The sequence below is a fragment of the Lates calcarifer genome, linkage group LG9 (assembly GCF_001640805.2).
Source record: "Lates calcarifer isolate ASB-BC8 linkage group LG9, TLL_Latcal_v3, whole genome shotgun sequence".
Taxonomy (NCBI): Eukaryota; Metazoa; Chordata; class Actinopteri; family Centropomidae; genus Lates; species Lates calcarifer.
In genome coordinates, this window is record NC_066841.1 from 19,402,750 (window position 1) to 19,430,498 (window position 27,749).

The following is a 27,749-nucleotide window of genomic DNA, read 5'->3' on the forward strand; positions in this document are numbered from 1 at the left end:
GCTCCACTGCAGCATTCGTCTAAATAAGTTAAAGGCCAGGTGAGGCTCAAACAAACAACAGCTCCTTTAGTGTTTTCACCTTCACTGTCTAAGAATAGCTCCAGCTCTGTAGGTGTCTACATTGTTAGCAGGACATAGAGCACATTTGTGCCAAAGACAGGTGGAGTTGTATACCGTATATGACTAAGTAACCACAGACAAGTAATAGCCAAAAATAAGTGATCAGCATTTTTGATTTTAATTGAGCCTTTAACCCTTTCATGCATGAATTATGAAATCCTCAGTCAGGATTTTTTTTTTTAGATGTCTTATTCCAATTAATACATCATCTAAAGGTAGCTCTACAGATCGGTCCATTACTGAAAGCTCTAGTCTTTACCCTTTAATGCATGAATTATGAAATCCTCAGGGAGAATGTTATCCTTATGTGTTTTTATTCTTCTTTAGGCATGAAAAAAAACATTTTTGAACTTATTTTCGATAAAACAGGCAAACACAAAAAATTAGATAAAAACAAAAATCTAAAGGACAGATAATTAATTGTAATTTCCTCCTCCTATATAAAATCAATACTTCAAAATTTTAACAATGGTATCACTCCTTAGATGTTACTTGATGTTAACAATTATTATTTTTGCCTGCAGGGGTCTCCTTCTATAGAAAGATTGGTGAGATATTCCTGAGCTGCTCAGCATTTAAGGCCATCCATCATCTGACTCCCTGGCCATCTTGGTTTTGAGTAGTTTGTGTGAGACTTACATCGGCTGACCAGTAGGTTAAAGTGTATGGAACAACATTCTAGTGTCCAGTGTGGTGGCTGATGTGCAACTTTACCATCAAAACCCATGCATATACAATAGCTTTTTAATAATTGTCCACTGTAGTGACTGACTTCCCATCACACTACAAAAACTGCTCAGCAATATCTCAAGGAACACAACAAAAACTGTTGATCTGGCCTCCAAACTTCCCACATCCCAATCTGATCCAGCATCTGTGGGATGGGTTGGAACAAGTAAGATCCATGAAGGCACCACCCCACAACCCACAGGACCCAAAGGATCAGCTGCCGATGTCCCAGTGCCAGGCACCACAGGACACCTCTAGAGGTCCTGTGTCCATGCCCCAATGGGTCAGAGTTGTTTTGGCAACACAAGGGGGACTTACACAACATTAGACAGGTCCAACAGATGCTGGATCAGATTGGGATCTATGGAGTTCAGAGGCCAGGGTTCTTTGTCTTGTTCCTCGAAATATTTCTGCACAGTTTTTGTGGTGTGGTAGGAGTATTGTTCCCACTGGCAGAGGCCTCTGCCATTGGGGAGTGCTGTTGCCATGGGGTGTGTGTGCTTGGTCTACAACAATGTTTAGGTGGGTGGTACATGTCAAATTAACACTCAGATGAATGTCAGGACCCACAGTTTCCCAGCAAAACATTGTATTGTAATGAAATGATCAATGTTATTTATTTGAACTGTCAGTGGTTTTCTTGTTGTGGCTGATATATATCCCTCCTGTACTGGACCTAGTGTTCTATGATGCAGGCCCAATGCAGGCTGAACCTACCTCCACCTCCTCATTTAATGTCTGCATTCAAACCTCAGCTACCTCCTCGACTGCATGCCTCCTCGTGGCACCACAAGACTGGGGCATGGTAGCCACTGCCCATCTCCAAACACCAGCAGACAACATTCCCCAGGCCCCCAGAGAACAATACCACCACCCCCTGCAACCCTCCTTCCTCCTCATAACTCTATCTTCAGCCCCCCTTCAGTCCAAGGGACACTCCCATCTTATCCACAACCACCCCGTCATCAGCCAGCTTTGACAGCAGCTCACATGGACCGGTTAACTGATTTATCAACTGGCAGAAAATTCAACTTCCACTCGTTTGACAGTTAATCAGTTAATCAATGTCTAAATGATTAACTGATATATTCATTGATGATGGAAGTAAAGATTAGCTGCAGTTCTACTCACTTTGAGCAAAATGTATGAAGTCACATCAATCCCACCTCACACAGCAAGCACAAGTTTTGTGATTTTCGGGTGAAAAAACATTTAGACATCTGGGTTCAAACCAGGGCTGAATTTGATCTAGATACCTGGGTTATAATAACTGTTACAACAGCATTTAAATGGTTATATTTCAGAGTGAAGCAGGTCCAAACTGGATTATCAGCAGCACAAAATGAGCAAATACCCTAAGGCCCCCCAAAAACCTCAGACTCACAGCCTGGCAGTTGGTTTGTTCTTGTGTTGATTACTTGCAAATCTGCTGGGACATTATAGTACAATTTGAACAACTGTGGCTCCTGCATTCTTCCATAATCTAGTCTGAAGACTTTAAAGGTTCCCAGTGGAGTTACTCAACACTAGCAGTGTTATGAGGCAATGTTAGACTTAGAGGGTATACATCAGGCTGGTGGTTACACACCAAGTAATGGAGCAATGCACCAACCAAAGGCAAGAAGCTAGCAACAGCTAGTAACAATGCACAAATTAAAATGTTTAGAGAATCACGTTACAAGACAAAGGACATACACTCAACTCAACTGTTAGATTTTATGGATGCACACTGAGAAACATAATTTTCTCTGTTTACAAAAAAAAAAAAAAAAAACCTCCATTACCATCATACCTTCAATTCTTTTTGTTTATATTGTGCTCACGCAGTTTATCTTCGTTAATAAGGTTGTGTTTAATAAAAATGTGACAAACTAGCTGTCACAAAGTCAATCTGCTGCCGCTGTACATGACTGACTAGGTTCATGCACAATGCACAGAGGGCTGGAAGTGGGGTTCTGCAACTCTTTAGAGACCCAACAGCAAAAATAAATCTCTTTGGGACTCATCATTAAGTTGATCCAGCTATGAACAGTGAAATATAACCATCTAACATTAGTGCATACTGAGCACTGTACGAATACTGGATATGTTTTGTGGAGAACTGAAGCAGTCTGTAGAGCCAGTACCTGCCCTCAAGTGTAATGTCTGTGTTTTATTTTAATGAGAGGAACGGTACAAGGTATTCAGGGGTTTATACGCGCAGATTGAAGTTCTATTGCTTGGTGGTGATATAAGCGAGTCGTTATCTGCACAGCACACAAATACACACACAATATATTTTCCTTTAAACGACCCTGCTATATCAGAACCCACTGATCAGGTTTGTTGTGGTGAATGATGGATGCCGCCTGATCACTGTCCATTCCCATCAAACACTGACAGAAACGGTGGAGATAAATAACGTATATCGCGTCAGTTAATGAGAGATCTGAGAGTTCATCAGCAGTGACGCCGTGTTATCAGGTCAACAACCATCAGCGGCGACTCACCTGCAGCTCTGACTCAGTCTGCAGTCCCGGTTATTCCGCTGATCTCCGCGGTAAAGAGCAGAATCCTGTGTGCAACATCGCTGTCAGTGAAAGGTGTATCCTCACAGCAGAGGTGATAGCGTCAGTGTCGGGTTTTAATATTCTGCTGTGGTGGGTGAGGGCTGTCCCTCCTGTTGTCCTCCCGCACACGGCGTTCACTCCCCGGCGTGTGTCCGCCTGACAGTCCCGCTGCTGTGGACGGATGTTACCGCTGCGTCTCCATCATCCAACACACGGATGTCTTGAGCTCCGCTATGTTACCGGCGGCTGATGATGATGATGATATACCCCGGTTAGCAGTTACATCAGAAGACAGGACATCATCTGCAGGACAACAAGGGAGAAAGGCGCCGCCCAGCGGTGCACGGCTGCCTGCAGGGGTCATACTATGATTGTGACACCGACTAACTGCTGGAAGATTACTTCAATCAGAGGCGAAGGAATTACCCAGATCTTGTGCTTAGTAACAGCACAGCGTCGAAATACTTTGTAACAAGTCCTGCCCCAGACAGGCATGGAAAGACTAGCCTACTGAAGGGGTTCTTTTGAGCCCAGGCCTCTAAACCAGAGCTTTTATTTGGACTGCCAACATTTCTTTGGAAAGTCAATCAAAGAACTACAAAGATACAAAACAACCACAAAGAGACGCAAAAATGAATAAAGAGAGACATAATCGAATACAAAGAGACACAAAACAGCAACAAATTGACCACAAATACACAAAATCACCACAGAGGGAATAAAAATCACCAAAGAATCATCAGTTTCAACAGCAAGTGGTAAAAATACTAGATTGTACAAGAACATATTAAATCTAAGTCAAAATTTCAATTGTCAATTATAGGCTAAAGCATAAGCAAATAAAATCATCCAGAGGAAACAATTATTATAGAAACTAATATAGAGAAAAATACACACAGAAAGTAGAGAAGTAGAAAAAGGGTTTAAATGATAAAAGCTATTTTTTTTCTTAACTTACGTTATATGTCCTGTTTTATAAAAAAAAATTCCCCTTGTCCCAAAGAGGCATGCTTTGTCCTCCACAGCATATCAGATTTCATTCTCACACAGATTATAGCCACCTGAGTGATGAATGCTTGTGTCTATATGTTGCTTTGTCCACTTTGTGATGTCAATGCCTGACAAAAATCTGTTCAATCAAGCTAATTGCTGTTAAATTAAATTTGCTGGGAGCTGTCAGTGCAGTGTGCTGATCTTGTGTCTGACTTTTTCCTTCAGTTTGTTTTTGATTTTCTGGCAAGAGTGTATACATATGATCACATAAAATCATTTGCATTTTAAAGGTAAATTGTAACACACTGTACTTGCTTGAACATTCCCCAGTTCAATACACTAATTACGCCAAATTCCATCTATTAATGTGTCAGATCTGTTTTGTTCCAGTTCTCAAGACTCACTGCTCTGTTTTACAGGAATAATAAACTAGGCTGTCATAAAAGGGAATAACAGAGGAGCAATGCTTCGGGATATAAAAAAGCTTCATTTATTGTGCAACAACAATATTATAGTTCCAGTGAAGCCCATGTCATTGTAGGAAAACTGCATGGCAAAAGGAAGTAGCAGCAAAAAATTCCATGCACAAGTATCCCTCGAGGAGAAACAACCGAACGAGGATTTGACACTGTGTGAAAATGTGTGTGTGTGTGTGTGTGTGTGTGTGTGTGCTGGAAAAGTGTGCTGGTTTGGATTTTACAAGAGGCTCTAATCCAGAGGATCCAGTCCTATAGGAAATGTAAAATATGAAGCAAGAAAGTGACAAGCAGTAATGGAATGTAAACAAAGAAAAAAGGCAATTTGATTCAAGTAAACAAATGTTTCCTTCAAGTTCGATAATTTGGCCAAAAACAAAGAGTAAATATCTATAATGAGAGAGAAAATGCAAAAAAAGAGAAGCAAAATCTAAATCTCTGAAGTATAAAAACATTAAATAAATAAATTTTATGCCATGTCAAATGGAAAAACATTAAAAATTTCCATCAACAAAAGAACAAAAATGGCAGTGATATTTCCCAAGTGGATCAATGTCTTTGCTGGAAAGTATTTTAAATCGCTCACATTTACACTGAAACGTAGCTGATTTAAAAATCTACACCTGAATATGGCAAGTAAAACATATCATATTAATATTTCTGTGTGACTAAAAAAGTAAACGACTTTACAAATCTGTGTATTACTAAAAATATACTCCAAAAATTGCAATATCTTTCTGACATATAAAAAATATCCCAGAGTAATAATTAATAGATATAAAAAAAGATGCTGTGGAGTTACTGTACAGATGGGTTTATGGCACAGAAAGAGACTGAAGGACAATCAGTGCTGTGTATAAAACCAAGACACCAAGTCATAGAATCTACACTGTAAAAAGACAGACATTGCTATATGTTGGCAGAGGAGCGGAGGACGTGGAATCTCTTCAGAGTCATGCGGATGGATCCCAGCTCTCGATTCAGTCTCTCCAGACGATTCTCTAAGGCCACCTGAGAAGGAGGAGTAAAGTAGAAATGAGTTTACTCTGATAATCAATTAATAGTTAAATTCATTCAAGCAAAAATATCAAATATACTTTGGTTCCACTTCTCAAACAGCTCTTTGGCCATTCTACTCGCATGTTTCTATGGACGGCAATGTCAGCCTGTTGGTCAGTTCTTTGCTGGTTCACCACTTTGGTCCAGGCTGAATATATCTCAGCAACTACTGGATGGCTAGACAGATATCCATGTTCCCCAGAGGATACATCCTACTGACTCTGAGGCTTGGAGTCAGGGTGCGGGTGTTACTTTTTTCACTGATGCTGCCTTTTAATTAACCTATACATGATGTGAATAATTACACTTTTTCAATTGTTTCCATGGCACTCCATCCATCTGAACCACAATGTTGGACTGGTAGTCACTGACAGTCACAAACCCAAAGATTTTCAATTTACACTGATATAAAACAAAGACAAGCAGCAAATCCTCACAAGCTGGAACAAACAAACACACCAAAGTTTGACATTTTTGTTTGAAAGATGACAAAACAATTTATCTTCAGACTATTCAGCTCTATATCAAGGACAAACAACATGGGGAAAGTTATATAAACATGATCAATATCTGAGTGGTCTTACCTCATCTAACCTGGTCTGTAGACTCACTCTACCACCCGCTCCAGGCATCCGGCTCAAAGCTGCCTCAATCTGCTACACACACACACACACACACACACACACACACACACACACACACACACACACACACAAATAAAGGTTAATCATCTATTAACAACAAATATTGTATTGATGAAACAGCCAGCACATGACCAACTGAAACACTTCCACTGGACTCATTAGATTAGTTGGCAGGGAAATGATGTGTGCGTGAGTGCATGAGTGTGTGTGTGTGTGTGTGTGTGTGTGTGTACTGTGCAAATGGGGAGGTAAACGTCCCTATATGACCAGGGCAGAGAGAGGAGGAGGGGGCAGAGAGGGGGTTGTAGATATAAACCTTCTAAAAATAAAAGTCATTTAGCAGTGGAATAAAAACAATGAAGCCCATGTTACATAAGAGGTCATGTGGGGATTAGAGTTGTTCTGTTTTGGCCTGTGTGTCAGAGATACAAGCCTCTTTAAACTGAACAAGTGTGCCACTACACATAGCTCTCTTAGTAAATTTCCTCTTCTCAGTTAACTGTCCTGATAAGTGCCAAGTGGAAAGTGAGTGTGCATCCATCAAAGTGATAAAACGCTCACCTGCAGTTTCTCCTGCGTCAGTTCGTCAAACAGTTTCTCGGCCTCAGCCAGCGAGTGGAGTTTGTCCAGAAAAAGTGGGGCTGAGTCCTCGCAGGAGTCCTGCAGGTCAGGTCCACTACAGGCTCCCTGCTCCTCCCAGCCCAGCTGGGAGTTTCCATCAGGTGGGTTCATGTTGCCAGAGGAGTCTGGCTGGTGAAAGTCTAAGGAAGAGAAAGACATAGAATGGGATTTATTCCTTCTTGTGAGCAGACATTTACACTGGCCACTTTGTTGGCTACACATTTTCTTCCGCTTCTATTAAATAAATGAGGGGGGAGCACAATATTACATACACCTTTCAACATAACAAACTCCAGTACGACACTGCTAACCACTATGACTGCAATAATAAATGTAAAGAAGAATTATTAGTGTGACGGCCGTTGTACCACGCTCTAACCTAGGCCACTTCGTATCTTAGTTTGACATGCTCTACTGAATTAAGTCCAACTTGTAAAAAATGTACTGGCAGGTCCAGAAGGCAGGGAAAACAGCCGAATGAAGGTATATTCAAAGATTTCAACATGACAGCACATGATTCTTTCAAAGTTACACCTGGTTCACTACTGACTTGATGTTCTATTTCTATTTACCAGCTAAATACCCAGTGTTTTCACATGATATAACATTAGACAGTCAAAAACCTGTTTTCTAGACATCTCTGTAGCCTATTAGCACCACTTCCTAAACTTATCTACCCTTCACTGAAACTGCCTTACAGAGCTATCACCTGCCAAAGGTAAGAAAAATATATCCACCTGTATTCTAGCACCTAAAATTTTCACCCTAATAATATATTTTAAGCATGACCGTTTTTGTCAGTTCCCACAAACTTGTGTAATTCCTTAACACATTATATCGCATGTGCGACCACAAAGTCAAACTCTGAAGCCCTGTGAATCATAGAATGGCAAATCTTGGCGTTCTCACAGTATTGTTAAGAATTATTTACACTGGTCTGATATTAATATTAGACCAAAAACACACAAAGCTTAAATGTACTTTAAAACCAGGGCTACATTCTAACATAATCTGAGCATCAGACAGAGGTTTCTTTACTTTAACTTTTTTTTTTAGTATTTATATCTATCAGATTTTGAACATATTACCATCTTCTCTTTCTGTTGATGTAAAGTGGAGTCTCTTCCTGGGACTGCTGCTGTGGAATGAATGACGTCTCTGGTCAACTTCTTCATCAAACCTGTAGATGACACACAATGTGATTTTAGATTTAGTTTAACAAGTGTAATGCAGAACATCCAGTGCCAAAATGATAACTGAACCTGTGAATGTTGTCCTTCTTTGTCTTGGGGGCTTGCTAGATGGAGATTTTGGATACAAAACTTGTTCAAGACACTGCAGTTCTGTCTCTAACCCTGACTCAGTGAGTTGTTTATATTTAGTTCATGCTGAGACTTATTCAATGAATTTTAACAAGCTGTGAGTTCTGTGTGACCCACTTTGCATTACTGTATCTGCTGCTGAGTAAACAAATAACGAAAAACAAAAGGTTTAATGTGTAAAAGATGGTAGCAGGCTGACACCTTGTGTGCATTTCAACAGGCAGTGTTTTACTAAAGATTTTGATGTGGCCAGCATCAATATACTTAGTATGCCTGTTTATAGCAACAGCTGTAGAGAAAAAGCTCATAGTTGTACAAAGATGTGACAGCCTTGATGAGAGAGGGAAGGAAAAGCAGCCATGTCACTGCCTTCGCCTCTGGTCCTGTTCTCTTTTTAATGTTACAGACGTAATGTCCATCATGCTGACTAACCTTAGCATCAGTATAGTTAGTGCTGTGGGTTAGAAGATAAGAAACCAAAAGGCACTTTGGATAAAAGCAGCCACGAAATGTGTTTTCATATCTTTACACTGGTAGTCCTAAAAGTAAATTCATGTTTCCCCTCTTAAACACTTCTCTGCTTGTGTTTTGTCTCTTGATGTTCTTCACATCAAATCATCATTGTAACTAATGATGATGTTCTTCATATCGTTGCCATTTATACCCCTGACCTATCCTAAGTAATTTCCAACAACACCACACTTTCTCCTGGACTAAAGTCATAAAGCACCTCACTCTAACAGTTGTAACAGTTTTCCCACTACTGCCTCTTTAAATGGCAACAGATTGGGATCAAATTGGGATTCTTAAAGTTGTTACCTGCTTTGGACAGTAGCAAGGCTGACAGTGGTAGCCATGTTGCTAATGCTACCTCTAGCAACCAGACACAAACATATGATTTGTTGTTTGTTTGATAATGTAAACAAATAGAGATAATATAATTCAACTGTTCTTGTAATGCAGGCCTTGCTTCTGACGAGACCTGTTTCTCACCTTTTGAGCAGGTGTTCCTCTCTTGGCATCAAGTGACCAAAAGCAGTGGAGTAGTTCTCAGTGGGGCAGCGTTTAGGGCTGGACTTGGCAGACATGGGCATGAGTAAAGTTTCTCTCTTTGCTGGAAGGAAGAGAACAGCACACCGTTAAATAAAACTTCAATACACCAGCAAAATGTTAATTAAAAACTGCATTCTCCAGAGAGTTATTAATGCTCTAATAACATTTAGAAAGATTTAACAGTCTGTTGAGTTGCTCTTTTATTTTGGTAGAACAGAAACATTATGTGCAATCCCAGTTCAGTATGAAAAAAATCAGTGGAACCTTCTGTGTCAATTGTTAGTCATACCTTTTCAATTAATTTGTGTCAGTAATTATAATCTAATGAACTTTTATTCAAATTCAAGGAAAATCTCCTTGTAGTCCACAAGCTTCCCTTTCTGTGTCTGTTCTGAAAAAAAAAACTGATGTTTCTACACAGCCTTGGCTTTAGAATTGAGATATAAATTAAGTGGACCGGCGTGATCCATTCCAGCCAATCATGGACAGGAGGTAGGATGGTATAAAGGGGGCCATGGGATTCCTGTGCATGCTAACGGGGTGCTGGCAGATAAACTGCCTAAGAGGAAGTGGACAGAGGAATATAAATTATTAATAACTATAAAACAAAGGCTATGAACAGACCCAGTAGGGCAGTGTTCTTTTGTCCTGTTCTCGATGTAATGTTAGACTAGGAGGAGAGTTGTGAGTATTGCTGCATCTACTGTGTTAGCTCTGAGAAACTGTCTTGCGCACTCTGCATGTTTACTTTACTGCAGCTTATGTAACACGCAAACGTCATTGTTGACTCTATATTGTGATATTTGTATTTATACATTTTGTGAAGGCTTTTATAGACACAAAGATCTAAAACAAAAGTTTGCAAGCAAAGTGGAATGCCAGGTGAAGCTACCTTCCTTGTTAGCTAAGCTACAACTAAAGGCCTGTCTGTCTCTCTTGCTAGTTTTTACTCCATTATGCTGCAAATGCTGTGTTTATGTGCATGTCCTTCCACTGATGATGTTTTGCCTCAGCTATAAAAAGACGGACGCACTCGATTCTGCCATTTTCCTCCTTGGCCAGTTGTTAGCGTGGGTTTCTGAGTTCAGATATCAACAGTCTTTCTCCACAGGTGCCTGACTCTGCCTTTAAGCAGCCACCCTCAAAGTTTTCCCTTAATACGTAAGCTGTCTTAACATACATTCATAGAGAAGTCAAAGTAAAAACTTAAGCCTAGGTGTGCATGAAAGGACTGAGAGTACATACTGGGTGTAGTTGTGGGTATGTTTCGATGTGCTGGAGGAGGCAGTGAGGAGGATCTATGGCCCTCTGGAGACAGACTCCGCTGAGCCCTCAGCAGAGCTGCAGCTCTTTCTGCTCCACTGTGACTTTGTGCTGCTCCTCCTCGCTCAGGTCCAACCACAGCCGCTCCGGGTTTAACCACTTCTCTGTCTGCCTGAAGTCCAACTCGCTCCTGAATCGACTCTTTGTGTCTCCGCTCCACGAAACCCACCGTGGTCCTCTGACTGCCAACCCCTGCAGAGCCAAACCGCATAGATATGACGACTCAAAATGTGTGTTACATACAGCTGTGTGTGTTGTTTGTTGTTTCATCTGCCTGTAATGAATTAACAAAAAGATTTGGTTGTTGTAGTGGTAACAATATATGAATTCATTGATTAGTGAAAGAACGATTAAGGCAACATATTGGGCATTAGGAAAGTGTGATGGGCATGATATACTTTTTCCTGACATATTTTAACATGACATGAAGGCAAAGCAGGAGTCTTCAGATGCAGATCAAACATAATGGTAGGTAATATAGATTTCTAATTTTAAAAGTACAGTTAGCTGTTCTGTAAACGTCCAGTCTGTTCCCTCGTTGATACTAAGAAACATCTCTGGCTTTGCTATGATTGACCACTCAGAGCATTTAGAATAGTGTCCTGATTAGGTCCCAGCCACATCACAACAAGGTCTAAGACCCCATACTAAAAAACTGATTGCAATCATTGTTCCCTTCTTCTGCTGCCGAGGCTAAATCCAAAGAACCACCCTCAGACCTTGTGAATTCCACCCTGGTGGACTTCAGTCATATGTACGCATGTATGCATTAGTTTTAATGCAAATTATGCATTAGTTTGTTAGTTTGTTAATAATGATTCCTGTCTGGTGCGCTCTGCACTCCAAACTCTCTACCCTCTACAGAAAATTTGCTTGGAGCCCTTGTGGATTTGCAGGATTGTGCCTCAGCACTAAAAGTCTTCCCAGAAATGAGCCTGCTAAGTCTGCAAGTCTGCAATTGTGCTGAAGCCCAGACATTTGGATTCAGCACATCTCATTCATTCTTGCCTCCTTCTTGGAGCAAACGCCATAACATGCAGACTTTGTTCTCCTTTATACTTTTAGCAGTCAGGTTATCTAAATTCCTCAAATTTTACAAACAATGCAAGTATTTTCTCTGGTACTCATTATGGCATCTAATCATCTCCTTTTGTTTAATGTGTCTCAAAACCTTGAAAAATACAACTGTAACTAAATAAGTTACTAATAGTAACTAGCTGTGTTTATTTTAACCAGGACTGGATTGTGGGCCTTATAACCTACATTTAAGAACTATGTAAGTGTAAAGTGCAAACTGCGACAAAATTCAAACTGAGACTACAAACACTCAAAATCTCCTTGTCTAGTAGTTAACGATTAACTGTGGTTTTTCAAGTAAGAAGTTGCAGGAAAGAAGTTAGACAAGAGTTTTAAAGCTGTGTGTTGTGAGTGTGTGTAAGTCATACTGTGGGTGGTGGAGCTGTTCTTACAGGGGGCCCGGCTCTCTGTGGCTCTGGTCTCCTCCAGCTCTATCAGGGCCCTCATCATGGGTGTTAGGGCACAGGATGCCTCCCTCCGGCTGGTCTCCCGCTGGCTCTGCTCCTGGTGTCTGGTCTGAGGCAGAGACTGTTCACACTCTGGAGGAGATGCACACCTGCAGGACAGAATCTCAATAAATTGCTTATAATCTTCACTCTGGCTGACGACATAACCACAACAATGAAAACCTACCTCCAGCTCCCACCAGCTGAAGAGGTGTCCACAGAGCTTCCAGGTCCAGATGACTGATCATTTAATGTGCACAGTGGCTTCTTGTGGATGCTTGATTGGTTAGTTTGAGGAAACTGGGATTTTCTGCCGTTACTCAGTTGGTCAGTTAGAGGACATGGTGATTTCCGACGGCTGATATCTGGCTCTACCTTGCATTTACTGGGTGACAGCAGCAGGTCAGGATGGTGGAAAAGACTGTGGACACGTCAAGAGGAAGTTCAATATTTGGCAAACATCAGTTGTTCTGAACATCCACATCTGACACAGATATAATGATATGATATGGATGATATGGATGCCACAGAAGTTGGAAATATCAAAATTCTAAGTATAATAGTGGCTATACATTTTTAAGTGCTTACCCAGCTCCAGAGGGCTGTGCATTACTGTGGGAAACGTAACGGGCCCTGGCCTGGTTCTCATGCTCCAGCTGCTTCACCTGAGACTCCAGTTTGGAGATGACTCTGAGAAGACACAAAGACACACACACACACGCACACGGTTACAACATTACAAATTTCAAAGAGACATGTGATTAAGCTGGCTGACTATTATTCATTAGACCCTCTTACACAGAGGTCGCGCAGTATTGGAGAAGATGCCACCTTTGCTTGTTTACAAAGAACCATACACAGCAAGCATAATGCTGCCCCAGCTGCCCCATCGCAGAATCAGAGGTGTAACACAGCAGCCTCAGCATCGGTTCTGCCGTGGCTGCTCCCACGTGATAAGCCTCAAATCTCAGGTCCATATGAGTTGTTAGAGAATGTGTAAGTAGGAGGCAACAGGTATCATGTTAAAATAATATTAAAGCAATTTTAAAAAGCCATTACAGGGAACCAGGTAAAGGTGGTGCCCCCAACAAAGGACGATCACTAATAATAAAAACAGCTGTTAATGCTAACATTGGCTATGTAGTGATAGCAAAAAGCCCTTTCTAGGCACAGAATACATTACATTGCTGGATTCATCTGTCTGCAGACAGAAGTCTCTCACCCCTCACAGTGAATAATAATAATAAAATTTGATTTCAATTTCATCATTTAATGTTAGGCCTATTAGATAGCAAATTCTGCTCTCTTTTTAAATGTTATATATTTTATAGTGACAGTGCACAAGCAAAGTATGATGTTTATAATGCCTGTGTCTACTCACATGCAGTGCATAAAGCATTCATTCATACACGCAGCTGACCTGAATGAGAAAACAGTGCCTGTCATTGAGACTTTTGTATAAATGTGACCAGGGGGCTTCTAAGACATGACATATAAAAGTGCCATCACATTTACATAATGTGGAATATGTCTCAACAGGAGTTTTCACACTTGTTTAAAAGCAGTGAAACATTTATCATTTACCAAAAATATTGAATTAAATTTTGTCTTGTCACACCTTATTAATTCAGTCCAGTCTGAGTAAAACATGCACATTTCTGCACCAAGCAACCTGACAAACTCCTCCTTTATGTGCTCATAAATCAATTAGCCTCACTGAAAATCATTCCCTCTACACAGAGAAGTAATACGACCAAAAGCTGACCTTTATCTCAACACTTTCTCCTCTGGATTATAAATTCCCTCAGTTGTCATGATCTGACTCTAATTTGCTTCTCCTGTTTTAGTCTGACAGGCCTTTCTAACAATCTTAAGACATCTTTTGGAGGTTTTTGCACTTGCTATATGATTCCATTAGAGCCTGAAGATGGAAATGTTCTTGCATATCTTACTGCATTTTACAACCTTTTCCATTTTGGTGATCTAACATCAACTCAGTGCTCTGGCTCCCTGACTGATAGGATACCTGGAAGGATCCTCATGTCGCTATGCTTTTCCCAATTTATTTGTCTTTTCAGAGTTATGTCTTAGTTTTTGTGCTGTTCTTTGTCACAACACAAGGGAATTGGCAAAATCTAAGAAAGTCTTGCTAAAATGCCGCTGTAGCTCATTCTGTCTTTTTTCACTTGTTCTAATGGTTCTCTGACATCCTTCACGCAAACTGATTATTTTATGTCTGCTTGTATACTGTAGTAATTCCTTCATTATACAATTCTACTTACAGGTGCCTGAACCTCTCCATCTTTTTTACCCTTGGCTGTCAGACCTACCGTCCCTCCTGGTAAGTAATTTTTAGTGCTAAAGCCTTCATATGGCACACATATTGATGTTCTGCAAGCTGGAAGTTTGCTATCTGTCTGTGAATTCGCTGAATCGACTTGAGAGACTTCATCAATGCAGAGTCCATGCGCTGCCTGTATTGGTGCCAATTTGCAGGCAGAGCTGATACTGCAAAGGAAAGTTGCTGTGTAGCATCAGCAGTGCTATCATCTATTTTCAACAGAGACCATCATTAGGCTCTATTGATTAATTCTCTATTTTCTTGCTTCTGTCAACTACCCTCCACTGCAGTTTTTTTTTTTTTTTACAGAACTGCTTGAGCCATGACAGACATAAAAGCATTAACCAGACAACAGCTGTGATGTTACATCTCTGCTCATGAGATTCAGATGAGGAGACTATTGGGTAAATATGAAGCTGTGGCCAGGAAACAGCTTAGCTTAGCATGAAGACTGGAAACAAGGGGAAACAGATAACCTGGCTCTATCAAAAGTAAAAAAAAAAAAAAAAAAAAAAGAAAATCCTGAATCACAGTGAGGTTGCCAGGCAACCAACATAAACTCAAATAAGTCATTGCTCCGAGCCAAAAAATAGTTCAGTACACAATCCCCCTGTAAAACCTAAGTTGTGTTTTTTTTTAAATTCCTTTTATGGATTAAACACACAAGACAAATGTGACTGTGGTATCAATCTTCTCATCTAAAATTTGAATGAAAATGTAAAAGCCTTTAAAAAGTTTTTTTTTTTTTTAATTTAAAAGGTAATTTCAGTGATGGTAACAAAATGCTAACACTTGTATTTTGTAACCCTTGACTGAGCCACTTTTTTGTCATTGCGCAGTCATCAGAATAGGAAGATAGTTCAGTGACTCACAGGACTGAGTTTAAGTAGTATAGAAGTAGAGGGGGAAAAGGTGAGATTTGATAAGAATCTACACAGGATAAAAAATAGCATGTATAAAATTCATAATACCCAAACCTAACTGCCAGTAAGTGTGTTACATCCACTCACCTCTTCAGTTCAGATATCTGATCGTTGGCATCAACAAGCTTGTTCTCTACGGACACCAGGTTGTTCTGCAGATACAAAAAGAGGAGTGACTGAGGAATGATTTTGTTTGTTATTGTTAAAATTACAGAACATATTTCTTTCATATCTCATGAAATATTCATATTTCTTTCTCTTACCCCATCCCCCCCACCCCCATCTCTCTGTCTAAACCCAACTGGTCGAGGCAGATGGCTGCCCACCGTGAGTCTGCTTCTGCTCGAGGTTTCTGCCTCTTAAAAGGAAGTTTTTCCTTGTCACAGTCGCCTAGTGCTGCTCATGGTGGGATCTGTCTCTCTCTGTAAATTTTCTAAGATGAAGAGTACGGTCTAGACCTGCTCTATATGGTACAGTGCCTCGACATAACTTCTGTTGTGAATTGGCGCTATATAAATAAAATTGACTTGACTTGACAATGATAATTAAACAATCAAACTAAATGTTGTATATAAATTCCTGTAGGAGAACCATTACCTTTGCTCCCTCGTGCTCCTTCATCAGTGAGTCGTATTCTCCGAGCAGCTGAGGACACAAAACAACAGAGACCTTAATCATGAAGGCTTAGAGCTGACAGACAGTTACGTTAGATGGAAGAGGGGTCAGTTCAACGAGGCTTTTCTCTCGTGATACAACATCTTAAACCAGGATACCTACCAATACAGAGCAGATTTGATAGCAATGCTCTCTTTTCCCTAATTTGAGATCTGCATAATAGGTTCTGGGTTACCTGGAATGCATTTGGATCATTCGGTTGTAACACATCACTTCACAACAAACACAAAAAAGGTACAAAATTTAGATTGGGTCAATCTATGGTAAAATCAGCTAAATACAGCTAGCATTTCACAGTAAGTATATATTGTGAATCAGTTACGTTTGGCTAATACCCAACCTGATTCGCAAAATCAGTATTGAAGCAGATACCAATCAGGCAGATCCAATCAGTGCATTCCTAAATGGAAGATACTCTCACACACATTTCCAATTACAAATGAAATCCCCAAGGTAAAGATAAACATATAATTCATGATCTCCTGAATACATCATCGAGATTGTTCCAGTGAAGGTGAAATACAGATTATGGAGCAATCACACTGCAGAGCACATCAACAATATCGCAGTTCTGCTTGGGAAAAAGGTTTAATATAAAAAACCAAAAGGATGATAATTACATGGTTCCAGTGCATGAGAGGTTATAGATTATATGTTTTTTTCTGAAGCTACTCATGATATATTTATCTCATGATATTCTCTCCCACAGCCCACTCAGACTCACATCCTGCAGCATCTTGTACTCTCTCTCCCTCCGGGCCTCCTTCTCATCTTCCTCCCTGCAGGCTTTCTGCGACGCCTCCTCCAGCTGCCGTATGCGGGTCTTCAAACGTGCTGCCAGGGTGTCTTTCTCTTTGCCCAAGCGTTTGCTTTCCTCTAGTCGCTGCTGCAAAGATTTCACAGTAGCACCTGCTACAGCATACCGCTCCGGCCATTCTGCCTAACAACGAAAAGTCACATCAAAATTAAGGAAAGGAATAATGGTTAAATATTACTGGAATGTGTATACTTATCATTATACTTGAAAAAACTAAAAACATTAAAACAATTTTAAAAAGAGAGTTGAGTAAAAGGCCCTTTATGAATAGGCTGATTAAAAGGCTAAATTAACCTTTAATTTGATTTTAATGATTTTCTTTTGAAAGACAAATTTAAAGACATTTGAGAACAAATTTTGGAACAAAACATGCATGAATTGCAGCTTGTTTTGTTTGAACCACAGACGGCCAACTTTATTGACTAAAGAGGTAAACTGAAGACATTTCACTGCTTTTTCAGGGCCAGAGTGGGTCATTTTATGCTTATGTAAATTAAAATACTTTCCTTGTTAAATTAGTATATTTTAAACAATGGAATACTTTCATCAGTACATAAACATACTGTACACTGTAAGACAAATCACAAATTATGAAAAGAAATTTGAGGGAAGATACCAGTTTCTTCTCCAAAGAGCTGTTTGTTGCCTCTAGTTCTTGAATGCGACTGGTGGCGTCAGCCAGAGCTTTTTCTAGACGCTTACACCTGTGGATAAGCAAATATCATATTATTATAAGGTTTAAAAAACAAAACAAAACAAACATACAAAAAATAGAGGGTACAATATCATGCAGGGGCAATGTGAGATCCAACAGAACTTAATGTTTTTGGTGACATTTGGTTTAATTGTGTTTTCAGGAGCTTTCACCTACGTTTCTCAGCCTCCATCAGCTGAGTTTGTTCAGTAGTCTTTGAGTGTATTGATTTTATATTAGACTGCATTGTCTCATTTATTTTGTTTGAAAAACAAAAGCAGTAAAAAAATGGTAAAATATATATACAATAAAATAAACTATGCTATAAATAAATTATATAGAGTGACCACAAACCTCTCTGTAAGGGTCTGGTTGCTCTTTTCTAAATCCTGGGGCAGATCTCTGAGTTTGAGTTTGTCTCTCAGGATTTGGATCTCAGATTCATAATACGCTTTTAGGTCAGCCACATGTCGAGAGTGCTTCTCTCTCAGGTTCTGCCGTAGTCTGAAGAGGAAAAAGAAGAGAAGAATAAATGACTGAATTTGTTCGCAGTGAATGATTTCTCTTTGTTATCATTAAGCCTGATGATATATCATACTACAGTAATACAAACAAAACAGCACCAGAAAGTGCTACTGGGATCTGACAGTAATGAAACACAAAGCAGCATAAATGCTTTGCATGATGTTGTGGAGCACATAATTCACTGCCCTGAGGGCCTTCTGTACTTAGTTTTAGCAGATAACTTCTCTCTGCTGCTAGGCTTTTACATTTGATTTATTACTTTTCCTCTTGTCTTACTGTGAAAGAAAACTTTGCAAACATGTTTCTGAAATGTACAAAATAAATAGTTATTTTACATTAAGCATGAGAATCCCAGTGTGACTGCACCTATTTATGCTACACTCACAGAGAAAGGACAACAGGATCCTCTAATGATGACGCTCTCTCCATGTTTGGACTGACTGCAGGCCGCAGAGTAGCACCAGAGGCTGAACAAGGTTTCAGGGTGCTGGTGTGTGTGTGACTGCCCTCCTCTTCGCTGGCTAAGGGGGCGCTGGCTCTGCGTTGCTGGCTGGCTGTGTGGGAGCTGGGCTGGGTCTTATCCTGGGAGGTAGACAGGACTGCTTGGGATGCGTTTCCCCACAAGCTTTGCAACTTAGAGGGGGAAGTTCCAGTGACTGAAACACTGGAGGTATCAGAGATACAGTCTGTATCTCCAGGATTAGGACTGCACTCCACCATGCTGTCAGGGGTTACCGGGGTCCCAACTCTGGGGTAGGGTTGGGGCTGAGTGGCAAATGAAGGGCTGCTGAAGTGAGAAGGTGAAGTGAATCCAGAAGTGCGATCTGACTGCCGCATGTTCACTGCTGGGTCTAAGGTCAACACCTGAAGTACAAAGAGTGAGAGTATAGGTTAGAGGCTCAGTCAAGGACTAAACCTTTTTTTCTTTCTTATTTAGACTTGATTTAGAACATATATCAAACAGACAGAGCATAGGTGTTATGGCACCCAAAATGGGAGGAAGGATAAATTATTGCTGTTACTAATAAGAAAGTTGAGCAGACAAATAAATAAATCTTAAAATAACTATGAATAAACTGTATATACAATAAGTTGCAAGAGGTATTTTCTTAAGTCTATCTGAACGTCTGAAACAGGCTGACTGTTTGCACGTTTCCTATTACTCATTAACACACTCAATGTAATTTCCAATTTCAATAAATATGAATATCCATAGAATAATTTTTGATTGTGTCTTCATCTTTATACAAATCATATCTGTTGCTAACATCTACAGATCTTGACATTTAAGAGTTGGTGGGATACACTCTATATTATGCCCAATTTCATAGTGTACTTCTCTTGAGGCCAAGGACTAAATCAACCACTGATGTGTGAATCGCGTGAAATACCTGTGGTGACGAAGAACTGGATATAACAGAGCCTTCCCAGTCTGAACGTTTACAATCTGTTCTTTGCTTGTTCTGATAGATTTCTCTGAGAGACAGCTGAGGCTCCTGAGCTGGATTCTACAGGACACAGAGATAAGATATTTAGGAGAACTAACACAAACTAGCCAAATGCAAGTAGATTCTGAATATTATCAGTCAATCTCCTCAAACACAATTTGGTGCAGGCCCTCCTGTCTTTTTGTACTCTAAAACACACTTTGAACTTGTACAAGATGTTCTTGAATAGATAAATAAAAAAAACACAAACTGTTTTTTTGAACCACATTCACTTTATGCAATGTATTGAGAGATGTACCTGTTGATGTTCCTTGTGCTAAGAAGGTCTATATCTTAAGAACTTAATTGTTAATTATGAAGAAAAATATTTCTTAGAGTATTTCTGTGTTGGACTCCTTTTTTCCTGCCTTCCTATGATTTCAGTGAGTCTTGTTGTCAAGGAATGTTGATGTTGATGATTAGATTTTTTACACCAGTGTGAAATAAGATTTAACAAAACATTTTGGAACAGTAAAAATAGGAAGTGAAACCTGGAATCCACAGCCTTGATAAACAGCTTCAACAGTTAGTTTAATGTCTTGATAACATGTCTTGAAAATTCACCACTGATGAGGCAGAAGTAACTGTGGGACATCCCTTCAGTCACAGTGTCAAAGTCACTGACTGTCAATGAGAACTGCAGTGTTTTACTCACTAGACTCGATGTCTCTTGCAGAAGGAGGTAAGTGCCGGTGTCAAAGCTGTCTGGCAAGGGCCGATACAGTTCACTCTCATTCAGACGCCAATAAGTCAGGCCTACGACACAGAGGAGAATGCAGTGTAATTAATAATCATTTGTACAGTAGTTTAGACATTTCTTGTGTATTTCTGGTAGTGACGGCCGCCCTAATATAGTCAACAAATTCATTTTTATTGATCAATGGTTTTTTGTCTATTGCTAAGGGCTTCTGCAAGTATTAAATAGAGAACATTATTCATATTTCAGTGCAAAGTTTTTTAAATTGTGTATAATTCAAGGGTTTCATAAAAATGTCATTAACTTCTCCTCAGTGATGTGTGAGTACAGACTGTGTGTGACTAGGTCAGGTCTATAAACAAAGACTCTTGTTGGTTGGTCTAGACTCAGAAATGAACATTTCCCTGGCTGCATGAGTAAATCTGCAGCTTATATAATATCCAGCAACTATAACAACTGTTACAATGAAGAAGGGAGCTGTTGTCAACTGAAGTGTTGTCATGAAGTATTTTTAGGTCAGACCAGTAGGGGTGCTAGTGAAAAGGTCTAGCTGGTGCAACAGTGCCATCCTACTGTTACTTCTTGTAATTACTACAGAGTTTCATCTTTCATAAAAACTGTAATATCATGAATTGTTTAGTTTATCACAGTCATTTTGTCAGTGATTTCTTTACACTGTCCAAGCCTTGCAGTTCTGTGTTTTGTCTGAGTCAGTGAATTGTTACCTGATGCCTCAGACATCAGGCTGTCACTCCTCCTCAGGGGAAAAGCACTGGACGATGGCCCAGCCGGTCGATGCTAAAACCCAATAGAGATGAGTGGATTAGACTCAGCAGCAGGACTGTAATCAGGACAACCACAACAGACATATGCACCAAAAACAAAAACACTACAGATGCATGGCAGTGATAAACCCTGGGCAATGTTATCTTTTTTTTATTATCCTTGCAAAATCTTATCTGTCTTGAAGGAGCAGCTGTTACCACTTGGTGAGTTGTACCTGGTCCTGGGAGTCTGTGCTCTCCAGGGGGTTTTGTCTGTGGGGTTCTCTGGTGCTGCGTGGCAGCTCCTGGTACTCTGGGATTTGGGACGAAGCTTGTCCTGCTTTGCTCTTCTTGGGCCTGAGTTTCTGCCTCTGGGCCCAGGAGGTCAAAGGCTGGCTGGTGCTGCCAACAGAAGAGGCCAAGGTCAGTGCTATGATTCCTCAGGAACAATGCTGACTAAATCTCAGCAGGTTTCTGCAGGATTCACCCAATTACATTTAAGACTTTTAAAGGCACTAAATGCAATTTAGTATGTTTCACTGTCATACCAGCCAAAGAAATAAAGATACCCTGCCTCAAGGAGTTGCAGTTAGCATGTCTCATAAACGCTCAGACATACCCAGAGGTTTTCTGCTGGTAGACTAAAGGATTAACTTCTTCCACTCCAAGAGTCCTCTCATCAGAAAAATCCTGCTGGCACCCAATCACAGTTGTCTTTGTGGCTTCCTGGAAGTTAGAGGACCAGTGATGCTTCTCCCTCCCTTGACTACCATCCTCATCTTCCCCTGGCGACCCAGCAGGTTCCAGACCTGTTTCCCAAGTAGACAGAGTCCCATATCCACTGCTGAGCACTGTAGTCGGCCGCTCCTCCCCTGGGTTAGCGGTTTCTGATCTGTGGAGTGGAGGTGAGGGGGAGCTAAAAGGTGTATGGGCAGGGGCTGCCAGGCTGTCATTGTCACTGGGCAAATTTTTGGGAATTGTGCAGTCACTGGAGATGAGGGGGAAAATATAGTCCTTTGTGTCAGTAGTAGTTTTGGTCACCGGTGTTGGAGAAAACTCTGTGTGTGGCTGGACACTCGCCTGGCGGTTCTGGAGCTGAACCAGGGCCTTGATTTCATCCTGAATCAACTGGGAAAAAGCACATTATTGTGTCACTGGATGATCAAATCCTTTAAAATCATGTGATAGGAGAGGACCAAATGCAGGCTAACCTGTATTTGGCACTGGTATTGTTCTTGCTGAGCGAGTATTTGCTCTTGGTATTGCTTCTCAACCAGCTGAAACAGATGCAGCCATCGGCTCTGTTGAAGAAAAAAAGGAAAGTGTTATGTACCATCAGTACTCACAGAAAGACACTGTCAATAAAGATATTCTATATCTGCCTTTGACTGGGCTTTTCATCTTCACACTGCAGACAGGTGGAAACGTGACTTCTAATGATCCTAAAATAATGTATGAATCACCATATCATCTAAAGGCTAAAATAAGAAACCTTATCAAGTGAATCACAAGAAACCAGGTTACACAGCTAATCATACACATGATTCACATTCACATTCACTGTAGTGAACCACCTGCCCTATTTTGGAAGCCTTACTTATCTTAAAGTTCCCCTTCACTCAAAAACATGTTTTGCTTCCTGTAACTTCACCTACATGTTTGAGCTTCACTGTGCAGAATGACGTATGTTTGATACTAGAAGACTGTTTTGACATTCATCTGCAGAAGAGGAAGGTTTCTCTGTGATCACCTTAAATCTCAGCAGGATTTTATGACATTAGAAATAATTTGGAAGCCAATCACAGTCCAGTATGCAACTTACACAAGTGTGATGTGGAAACTTGAAGCTTCCAGTGCACAAACAATGAAGTTAACTTCCATTGTCTTGGCAGGGGCCCCACCAACTTGACCCCCGACCCTCCCAAGAAACCAAAGAAGCTGGATGCAAGTCATACCCCCCTCTTTCAAACTGTCTGCTTCTTCACTGTCAACTGTCTAATAAAGGCAGGAATGCCAAAGAATCTGGAAGTATGTAATTCCTTAACTGACTAATTTCTGCCTGCACCACATGTGCATTTGTGAAGGCTGAGGGAAGCAACAGTGCACCACTGCAAACTCCCATCAGAGAGTATTATATAGTGGAACAATGATTATATCATTATACTGATTATTTTATACATAAAATAATTTATACAGTAAACATTTTAATAATCAGAGAAGACAGTGTTCTTCCCAGGTATATAAACTAAAAAGCCTGATGAACTCTGCAGTAATGTGCCTCTGTGTTGTAACACATCAGACTTGTCTGTTCCCTACAAATCACATCCTGTGTCTGAAAAGATCAGCTGCAGTGTGGTGCTGTGTGGGGTATTGGGGTCTGTGTATGTGTGTGTGCGTCTGTGTGTGTTTATGTGTGAAAGTGTGTGTCTGTCTTACTGTCAGGTGTGATTCCCACAAAAAATAAAAGTGACAGCCTAGAAATGAGGCTGCCAGCTGCCAAACGCAGCGCACAGGAACAATTGCAACAGCAGCCAACCCCAGCTTCACTTTCAACATCATCAATGTGCACTTATCATCTCATTTGCACATTCTACAATAAGGCCCTGGGATATTTCCCCACCTCACAATCCTTCCAGATCTCAGGGTCTGTCTCTCCACTGCTCTGGATCTCCTGCACCAAGGCCCTAAGGGTCTCAAGGGAGCTTGGGTTGATGAATGGGAGGTTCTTCCCTTGTTCAAATGCTTCATCTGTGCTCAGACACAGACTCCTGCATAATATAGATATAGATATAGATACATGGTCGTTCATGATTAAATATCAGAAAACAATGAATAACTAATTTATCAAGCAAAATTGTGAAACATGCCAAATATTCTCTGATTCCTGCCACTCAAATGAAAAGATTAACTGTTTTCTTTGTCACATATAATTGTAAACTAAATATTTCTAGGTTTTTGGACTGTTGGCTGAACAAAACAAGACATTTAAAGACATCTCCTTTGGCTCAGAAAAGTTATGATGGTCATTTTGGAATAATTTCTCAACAGTTCACACAAAATATGTCACAAAAAAAAAATCAGCAGATTAATCGATAGTTAAAATGACTAAAAAGTTAGTCTTATTTTCCACAGCATATTAGCACAGAGAATCTATTCTTTTCATTTTCCATATACAATAGTGTGCTTAGTGTGTTTACAAATGCTGCACCTGATCTTGTTGCATGCTGGTGTGATGTCCATGGGCCTGCTCTCCACAGTGCCTCCTGTTGTTTGGGAGGCTGTGTGTCTATCCTCTGAGACAGCCAGCCCCGAGGCTGATGTCCCTTCAGAGGACACCAAAGAGGTTTCACTCTCCTTACCCCCATCCCCGTCAGCACTGACATGGCAATGGCTCAAAGGCCCCGAGCTGGACACATCCTCAGAGATACTGTCATCTGTGGACATGTTTATGGGCCCATGAAGAGGGGGTCAGTCTGACAGCTAGAAACAAAGAGAGGGGAGACAAGAAGCAGTTAGTGTTAACAATACACCGTACTTCAGTGGAGATTTGTGGCTTATTTTAGAAATTTCATTTTCTGCTACTTTATACTTCTACTCCATTACATTTCAGAAAGAACTATTGTACTTTTACTGGATTATATTTATATGACAGCTTCAGTTACTAGCTGTGTTACAGATTCAGATTTTACATACAAAACATATGAAGAACTTAAAATATGATGCATTGTTAAAAAAAAACTCAGCTAGCCAACAATACAATAAGAGCTTAAACAGTCAATTATCAAAAAAATAATCTACAAGTGTTTTGACAACAAACAAACATTTAATAACTCCATTTTGTGAGACAATTCATGGATTGATCAAGAAAACAACCAGCAGATCGTTTCATAATGAAAATAATCATTAGTTGAAGCCACATATAATGTAGCTGAAAAATCAGTTGCACCTCAACCAGCTTCAAGAGTAAAATGCTGCTTAACCATTTATGCCTGAGTAATAATAATCTAATACATAATATCTAGTATTTCACTGGATATACACTGGGGCCATTTGTCTGCATCGAGTACTTTTACTTTTGATACATTGAGTACATTTTCCTGTTTAAATTTCCATACTTTTACTTCTAAGTAAAATTTTTGAATGCAGGACTTCTTGAAAATGGCATTGGCAGGAAGCTAACAGGAACTGTTCCTCAGTTTTCACAACAATTTAAAAATGCATAAACATGCCAGCTCATACTGGACTGTGCTGTGAAATATGTAGCTGTTGCAATGATGCTGAACATTTCGTATTCAGAGTTTCTGATTCAGCAGTTAAGGGAAACTTAAATTATAATATTAAGAAAATTCTGAGTTTTTCTTTTTTGCATCATTTATTTTGTGAAAGGGTGCCTAGTTAAAGACTTAATGGTATTCTACTTATTCTACTTTAAAATTAGTGAAACCTTTTTTTTAGGCAAACAAAAATCATAAATAAATAGTTAAATACAAGTTATAGCATTTTCTCTATCTAGACAACAGACTGTGACCACCATAAAAGCAGACTCCACTAACACACTCAGATTTATTAAGCTTTTATTCTGTTTGTGACAGAAAAGTGCTTCTCCCTTTCTCCCCTATGGCTAGACCACATCAGACCAGGTTCGGATCAAAAACCACTATACTCAGTCATGTCAAATCTGGGGTAAATTAATAGGGAGAGTATAAAGACTGTTTGAAACTTTAAATCTATTTGTTAAACACACACACACACATACAAAGGTGATGTCACTGCTTTTACCCCCACCTAGACCAAATCAGACCAGGTCAAGATCAACCACCACTGCACCTTGACTTGTCAAATCTGGACTAGATTAACAAGACAGACAGTTAGACACTTAAAAAAAACATGCTTCAGAATTTAAAAGCCTTCATTTTATTCATTGTTGACTTAGGTTTCCCTTAACTACCGATATAAATGTGTCTTCAGCATTCAACAGTTAACAAAACATAAGCCCAAACATAAACACAAGTGCTCAAGCTAATGTGTCAATGATACGTATTAGCATCTACCTCTCTGTCGTCTTTGTCTGTCATGACCTGTGTTTCCTGTCTGTCCCGTGTGTAAGAGCCTGTCTGAAGTATAGATTCTGAATAGTATAGAGAAGGTGGTCGAAGTGGGCAGGTTTGATTGAATAACGGATTAACTTCACCAATAACAACAGAATCAACACAGCACAGACAGATAGCATTAGCTATGCAGCGGTTTGGACAATTTAACAACACCAGCTACAGTAGCTGCTTTAGCTACGGTGTCAGCCAGAGCCAGTAGATGCTGCAGACGGTTAAAGTTTCCTGTCAACTACGTGGGACCCTGGGTTGGTTAGTTACCCAGCTAACCTCACAGTTAGAGCTACCACTCACAGGCAATTCAAATGGTTAGCTCGCTAGCTAAGTTGAGCTAAGTTGGTTTATTACAGGTTTGTAAGCACAGCGCAGGCAGCGCAGGGAAAATTCTAACACACATAACCGAAGAACAAACACTGTATGACTGATGAGAGATAAGCAGAGAGAGCCTACATTAAATTACAGTTAACCTACCCGTTGACTTGTATCATTATTTCATCCATATTCCTCTGAGTAGACAAGTTGGCTAGCTGGCTGCTGGTTGGCTACTGCACTGCAGAGATCGCTGGCTGCTGTAACGTTCACAGCCTGAAACACTATTGGTCAGAATGCGATTAAAATGCTGAGTGCTGATTGGTCGGCACTTTCACTTTGTGTTTCTATTGGCTTTTTGGGGACAGAGGAGCACGCATCTGTTGGGATTAAACAGACAGAGAAGGGACTGTGATAGTTAACTCAACTTGGTTTGACAATGATAGTTTGTATATATAAAGAAAAGTTAAACGAAACTTTACGATATACGTTACAATATTGAGTAAATCCAGTTTTTTCTTCATACTTTCTTATTGTGAGAATGTGCTCCTAGACAGCCCACTGTCAAATTAGTGAAATCTTTATTTTTTAAACCATTTCACTGCTTTTTTTTGCCACCGGGTCTAGTTTAAAACCACACTTAATCCTAATTAATCAAACCTGCACTTGACTGTTTAATAAGACTCCACTGTTTAAAACGCAGTCTCAAACTTTTTATATTTGCAACAGTGACCATAACAATTCCTCTCTCTCTTTTTCCCCACATCTAGACTGCATCAGACCTGGTCCAGATCAAAAAACACAGTACTAAGACTTGTCAAATATGGGCTGAATTAAAAGGGAGATTATAAAGATTTGTACAAGACTACAAAGATGTGGTGTTTGGTTTTAATGATGTCTGCAGTTCAAGCAGTTCTAAACCGTACATACATACTAATCATCCAGTCTATACATAAACTGCATCATCTTATAAATTGCTGGACCTTCTTTGTTTCAT

At 40.1% G+C, this 27,749-nt stretch overlaps 2 protein-coding genes across 4 annotated transcripts in view; both read right to left on the bottom strand.

Moving 5' to 3' along the window:
* LOC108895497 (membrane-associated phosphatidylinositol transfer protein 2) overlaps positions 1 to 3,700 on the bottom strand; it is a 54,731-nt gene extending 51,031 nt beyond the window's left edge. The window contains exon 1 of the mRNA XM_018694344.2: positions 3,339 to 3,700. The gene's annotated coding sequence lies outside the window, so the exon portion shown is untranslated. The remainder of the gene's footprint in view (positions 1 to 3,338) is intronic.
* Positions 3,701 to 4,865: 1,165 nt separating this feature from the next.
* On the bottom strand, positions 4,866 to 27,013 carry LOC108895498 (M-phase phosphoprotein 9). Of its 3 annotated transcripts, none has more exons than XM_018694348.2 (24): positions 26,915 to 27,013; positions 24,544 to 24,815; positions 23,956 to 24,103; positions 22,547 to 22,636; positions 21,955 to 22,463; positions 21,572 to 21,737; positions 21,297 to 21,369; positions 20,530 to 20,630; positions 19,779 to 19,895; positions 18,773 to 19,251; positions 18,217 to 18,366; positions 17,785 to 17,872; positions 17,076 to 17,291; positions 16,274 to 16,321; positions 15,764 to 15,828; positions 13,001 to 13,102; positions 12,600 to 12,833; positions 12,359 to 12,522; positions 10,812 to 11,081; positions 9,507 to 9,627; positions 8,280 to 8,371; positions 7,132 to 7,331; positions 6,511 to 6,579; positions 4,866 to 5,878 (listed from the first exon to the last, which is right to left on the bottom strand). In XM_018694348.2, the coding sequence occupies exons 2-24, from the start codon at positions 24,777 to 24,779 to the stop codon at positions 5,777 to 5,779; spliced, it is 3,840 nt and encodes a 1,279-aa protein (XP_018549864.1). In that variant the 5' UTR covers positions 24,780 to 24,815; positions 26,915 to 27,013; the 3' UTR covers positions 4,866 to 5,776. The 3 variants fall into 3 exon arrangements, with proteins under 3 accessions (XP_018549864.1, XP_018549863.1, XP_018549865.1); XM_018694347.2 differs by having other exon boundaries at positions 12,335 to 12,522; XM_018694349.2 differs by lacking the exon at positions 19,779 to 19,895 and having other exon boundaries at positions 12,335 to 12,522.
* Between the last annotated feature and the right edge of the window lie 736 nt (positions 27,014 to 27,749).

Coding starts and splice junctions, on each gene's coding strand:
- LOC108895498 (XM_018694347.2), bottom strand. CDS start 24,779: ATGTCCACAGATGACAGTATCTCTGAGGATGTGTCCAGCTCGGGGCCT. Junction 24,104..24,543: donor CCAGCATGCAACAAGATCAG/GTGCAGCATTTG, acceptor TATATTATGCAG/GAGTCTGTGTCTGAGCACAG. Junction 13,103..15,763: donor CAGATATCTGAACTGAAGAG/GTGAGTGGATGT, acceptor GTGTCTTCTCAG/AGTCATCTCCAAACTGGAGT.